This window comes from Delphinus delphis, chromosome 8 (assembly GCF_949987515.2).
Source record: "Delphinus delphis chromosome 8, mDelDel1.2, whole genome shotgun sequence".
Taxonomy (NCBI): Eukaryota; Metazoa; Chordata; class Mammalia; order Artiodactyla; family Delphinidae; genus Delphinus; species Delphinus delphis.
The window spans coordinates 50,265,108-50,271,107 of record NC_082690.1 but is presented as its reverse complement, the minus strand read 5'-3'; the positions used below and the strand labels follow the sequence as shown (position 1 = coordinate 50,271,107).

Genomic DNA, 6,000 nt, shown 5'->3' with positions numbered 1-6,000 from the left:
ATGACCGCAGCACGCCGGAAGTTTACTCATTTCCAAGGCGACGGCTCCACCATCGCTGCAACGGCTGGAGTCGGGACGCTGGAAAGCGACTTAGAGGAGAGGGTACTCGCCGACGGCGGCCGCCGCCACAGTGAATCGCGGGGAGTAGCAACCGAAGACGGCGGCCGCCGCACCAGCCATCGCGTGTGGAGGATAAACGGCCTGCACGGCCATCGCGGCGACCAATCCAGGGAAAGAGTTAGCGAAGGCCAGGGCTTTAGTCGTAGCGAAGACAGGGAAGGAATCCGTGAAGGCAGCGACCACCGCTGCAGGGTACCGACGGGAAGAGCAAGTGAAGACGTCCGCTTCTCCCGCAATGACTCAAGAAGGGTCAGTGAAGACCTGGGCCACCGTCGCAGTGTCTCTCAGGAGAGAGTCAGGGGAGACCGTGGCCACCGTCCCAGCAACTCTTGGGAGAGAGTAAGGGGAGACCGCAGCAGCGACGTGAGTTTAAGTGAAGTCGGAAGCCACCCCACTAGTGACTCCGGGGGAACGGTCAGAGAAGACCGCGGCCTCCATCTCAGTGGGACTTGGGAGGGAGTCAGGGAGCTCCGGGGTCCCCGAACCAGCGACTCTGGGGAGAGAGGCAGTGACGACCACAGCCGCCGCCTCAGTGGCTCTTGGGAGGGCGGAAGTGTGGATGGCGGCCGCAGCCTCAGCAGTTCCTGGGAGGAGGGGGTGAGTGAAGACCGCGGCTACGTGGCCAGCGACTCCTCCGTCGTGAGCGTCAGCGAAGACGCCAGCCGCCGCCGCTTCTGGGAGAGAGAAAGCGAAGACGAAGGTTCCCGCTGCCGGGGCTCCTGGGAGAGAACGACGGAGGACGGCGTCCCCGGGCCTAGCGACGACGAGGAAGACAGCCGCTGCTGCACTGGCTCGTGGGTGACAGCGAGCGAAGACCGCCGCAGCAGCAGGGGCCTGGACTCGACTCCTCCCCGGAGTCCGAGGGGTCGCACCATGCCCGGGGTGTCCGGTTCAGGCCCCTTCACCTTCTGCACGGAGACTGCGACCCCGTGTGAGTCAGATTACTTCACTGGCCCTCATCTCTGCCACACTCCTTTTCTCACTTCAGCTCACAGGAGCTTCGCCCCTTCTGGCAGTTCCCTTTCTCACCTGTCACTCCTCATTTCCCTTAATTGATCTGTTTTCAGTAGGTCACAGAGCTGCTCACCTGGCCCCCATCCTTCCTCATTTCAGCTTTACTTCCTTTTTTATTTTTCTATCTGCGCGCATTCCTGAGACTTCGTTCCCAGCTGACATCAACTCTTGTTAAAATGTATGGACCCTTTTAAGTTCTACCGTCTCTGCAGTATTTGACTCTGGAGATAATGTTAGACTTATCTCATTTTCTTCCTTCCACTCTGCTGACTCTATCTATCTATCTATCTACCTACCTACCTATCTATCTACTTATCTACCCTGAATTTTCTTCTATCCTCTTTTTAAAACGTTGCTTTTTCCCTTGGATAGTGCCATCATTAGTGCTTTTTTCCTTGTCATGTACTATGGCTTCAACCCTAGTGACGACCCCGGAATCTGTTATTCATTCAGTCATCCAGTAAATATTTATTGAGTGCCTATTATGTGCTTTGTCTTAAGGATACGTAAGCAAAGAAGACAGGCACATTCCTTCCTTCTAGTGGGGAAGATGAATACTCAACAAGTAATTACTGGTGTGATGAATGCTATAAAGAAGAATAGAGAGCCGTTGGCTCCAGTATAGGGTGAGGTTGGGGATCAGAAAAAGCTGCCTAATACTGAGACACAGCTAACACTGAGAACTCAACTCCAGGCCTCTCACTGGAGCTGTAGACTCATATGTACAACTCCTTTCTGGAACTCTTCCATGGGCACCTCAAGATCAACACATTCAGAATATAATTTTGTATTCATATGCCCTCTCTGTCCTTTCGTGTTCGCTGTCTCAGTGGCAGTACACCATTTATGTAACTAAGCCAGACACCTTCGAGTTGTCCCGTTACTTTTCCCTTATTTCACCCACTATATCCATCCAAGTTCAATTCATCCTGCTTCCTTAATACATGTTGAATCTGTCTCCTTTTCTGTTCCTACTGCCATTCACTTGGTTGAGGGTCTCAACCTCTCTGGTGTAGACTACTGTAGATATCTTCCTACATGGTCTCCTTGAGTCTATACTCTTGCGCTTTGCTCAATGAATTCGCCTTACTGCAGCCAGCCATATACAAAGCATTACAAATCTGATCATTCTTATTCTTCTGCTTAAAATCCCTCAATGACTCCCCACTCTGCTCAAGTTCAGCAAGTTCCAGCACAGCCTGCCTCTTGTCTAATTCTAGCCTCTTTTCCTTCCACTTTATGCTTCAACAATAGGGTGGGTATTTTTATAGTTTCTTGACCTGTCCAGGATGCCTTTCCCCACATCCATTTCACCTGGCAAATTCCTGCTAATCCTTGAAGATTCATCTTAGGTGTTACCTTCTCTAGGAATCTTTTTCTGCTCTCCTTCCCTCCTACCCTAGCTAAGTTAGAAGTCTTCTGTGCTTTCATAACTTCTTATGAATATTTCTGTCATTGCTCTTACTACATTGTTTTGTAATTGTGTTTGTATATCTCTGTGAGTCCCTTGAGGATAGAGATCATGTCTTATCTTTTTATCCTTATGGTAGATACCAGATTAATGTTGAGTGGATAGATGGGTGGATGAATGAATAAATTGGAACGGAATGTGGTGAGAAAAAAGGCTGTCAAATTAGATGGAGCCAAATTATGGGAGGGCATAGACTGTCATACTGAGGGCTTGGATTTGGTTCTCTAGACTAGCAGTGGATAACCAGAAGCAGTTCAGAGTGGAGGAATGAAGTGATCAGAATAGTGTCCTTGTATACGATGGATTGGAGCGTCCCTGTATAAAATGTATTAGGGTGGGTAGAACGTCATTTGCAGTACTAATTTAAAGGAGAATAATGGAAGGCCCTGGAGGTCCAGTGGTTAAGACTCCGTGCTTCCACTGCATGGGGCACGGGTTCGATCCCTGGTCGAGGAGCTAAGACCCCACATGCCTTACGGCATGGCCAAAATATAAAAAAACAAACATAAAGGAGAGTAATGAAGGTCTGACCTAGGGGATTAACATCATTAAACATTTACCAAGTGGTTTGGTTTTCTCGGGGTGCTTCCTTACTCTCTTTCCAGTATGCATAGATCTTAATTGTCCTTCAAAGACTTGCTCGAGTGTTTCCTCCTCCACCTTTATTTTACCTGTAATCTCTTAGGATGTTACTGTCAGGTTTTCGATTTCATCGAATTTATCCCAATAGATTTTAAAGTGTCAGTGGAAAGAAAATGTCTTAAATCCATGTCTATTCATTGTGTTATCATAGCGCCTGGCATATGGTACATGCTCAAAGGACTTTTGAGTAAAATGCATAGCATTTTGCTAAGGGTTGGTATAAGAAATGATTTCAGCTGTCAAGAAATTAACATGCTAATTGTGGAGAGAGGACATATACATAGATATAAATAGTAATACAAGGCTGCATAGATTATCTGCCAGAGGTGTTGGTGAGTTCTTTTCAAAACAATTTGAGTTCAGGAATTGTGCCTGTTTGTTTGGTTTAGGAAATGCTTTGATTGAACTATTTACTTCTTCCTTCTCCAACAACTGTCTGTTCGTGCTTAGATACTTTTATTACTTCTGGTTCACAATGCACATTAAAATATTTCACGGTACAGTAAGGCTGACAATCCAGTCTTGATGTTTGGAACATTATATTATAAAATATAAGACGCTAGAACGTATGAAGTAAAAATTGTGACCTGCCATTCCTTTCTTAGTGTAGGACATATGAGGAAGATATGAAAAATATTAGTAAAATATATCTGCCTATGTGAGATAAGGTTCTGGTAAAGTCTTTTTCACTGGAGAGTAGGCCTTTGTTACAGAGAATAGCTGGGCAGATTTCAAAATGGTTACCTCTCTCCCCCTTTACCAAAGACATGAAGTGATTTTTCTTGGTTTTTCACAGTGATAACCTGGTGGCGTTTTGAAGGTAAAATCTATGAAAATGAGGGGACCTCCTAAGACTATGGCCCCGAGGAGTTTCTCACTGTTAGGCTACTACATACCCAGTCCCCAGCAATTTGTCAAAATTACTATTTAAGTGCTTTTAGAAGCTTATGGTTCTAGTGACTTCTGCTCCAGGTAAGCTGAACTTGACTGTGTTTCTCTGTATTTGCCTGTCTCTCCAAATTCAGGGTGGCCGTTTGCCCCGAGACCTCAATTCTTTGATGAGTGCAAGAAAAGTTGTTGACTTTGTTTGTTCTGCTTTTTTCCTGTATGGATGGGGGTGACAACGTCCGTGCTCTTTACATATTAGAGCTGAAATTGAAGTCATATTAAGATGTTAATCACAAACATCTTTGTAGTAAATTATTTGGAAAGCCAAAGTGATTTTGTACTATCAGTTCAGTCGTTGCTTTAGTCTTTTTTTAGTTTTGTAATATATTTTAAGCAATTTTGTTTTTCAGTGGGTGCCAGGAAGAAAGTGCATTTTGGTAGCATACATGATGCAGTACGCGCTGGAGATGTAAAGCAGCTTTCAAAAATAGTAGAACGTGGTACCAGCATTAATGAAGTTGACGTTCTCCATAAACTTACCCCTTTACATTGGGCAGCACATTCTGGCAGTTTGGAGGTAAGAAACTATATAAGTTATTAAACTGAGGTAAGTTTAGCGCTGTTGACAGTTTTGTAAATTTAGCAAACAGGACTGAGGCCTTATGCTAGGCACTGAAAATATTTTTCTTTTCTTTTTTTAAAAAAATTTATTTTATTGAAGTATAGTTGATTTACAATGTTGTGTTAATTTCTGCTGTACAGCAGAGTGATTCAGTTATACATTTATATACAAATATTTTTCTTTTCAGTTCAGTCTAACATTTGGGTGTTCTGGTTACCTTAGTAATAAGTTATCCTAAAACTTGGTGGTATAAAATAACTATTTATTTATGCTCAGGAGTGAACCAGGAATTTGGATTTCAGGGACAGCTTGTCTCTACTCCATGATGTTTGGGGCTCCACCTAGAAGATTTAAAAGCCAGGGCTGGAATCTTCTGAAGGCTTGTTCATGCAGACATCTGGTAGTAGATGCTGGTTGTAGACTGTGCCCCTTGATCCCTCTCCACGGGGGTCTTTTTGTGAGGTCCCCACATGTGGGTTAGTCTGTGCTTCCTCACAGGGTGGCAGCTGGGTTCCTAAGGCAAGCATACAGGGTAACTTGCAGAGGATAACGTAATGCATACCTGGCTGTATGAAATCCTAATATTTTTGCTGTAGTTGCTTCAGATTTTTGGAAAAGAAATGGAGTATCACAGATACATTTGAAGTCCCTGAGCACCCCTCCCAGGTGTCATTTCTCTCCTTCCAACTCCAGAGATAACTATTACCCTGAATTTGGTGTTTATTATTACCATATATGTTTTATGCTGTTATTACATATGATTATATCACTGTTTTAAAGAACATGTTTTATATAAATGTCATCATATTATTTGTATCATTCTGCAGCTTGCTTTTTTTGTTCAACAATGTGTTTTTGAATTTTAACGACGTGGTTACATATATATACTCTAGTTCATTCCTTTCAGCCATGTTGTAATAGTCTATTCTTAGATGAATATCAGAATTTATCGATTTTTTTGATTGATGGATATTTCATTGGTTTCAATTTTTCACTAGTACAAGCAGTGTTTAGTGAATATTGTTATGCACAACTTCTTTTTTTATTAATTTATTTTATTGAAATATAGTTGATTTACAGTGTTGTCTTAATTTCCGCTGTATGGCAAAGTGATTCAGTTATACGTATGTATATATATTATTTTTCATATTCTTTTCCATTATAGTGTATCACAGGATATTGAATATAGTTCCCTGTGCTGTACAGTAGGACCTTGTTGTTTATCCATTCTGTATATAATAGT

General features: G+C 43.2%; 1 protein-coding gene across 1 annotated transcript in view; it reads left to right on the top strand.

Annotated features, from left to right (window-relative positions):
- ANKRD42 (ankyrin repeat domain 42) overlaps positions 1-6,000 on the top strand; it is a 62,401-nt gene continuing 56,401 nt past the window's right edge. The window contains exons 1-2 of the mRNA XM_060019656.1: positions 1-1,051; positions 4,546-4,712. Of these exons, the coding sequence (XP_059875639.1) occupies positions 1-1,051; positions 4,546-4,712 (1,218 nt within the window). The remainder of the gene's footprint in view (positions 1,052-4,545; positions 4,713-6,000) is intronic.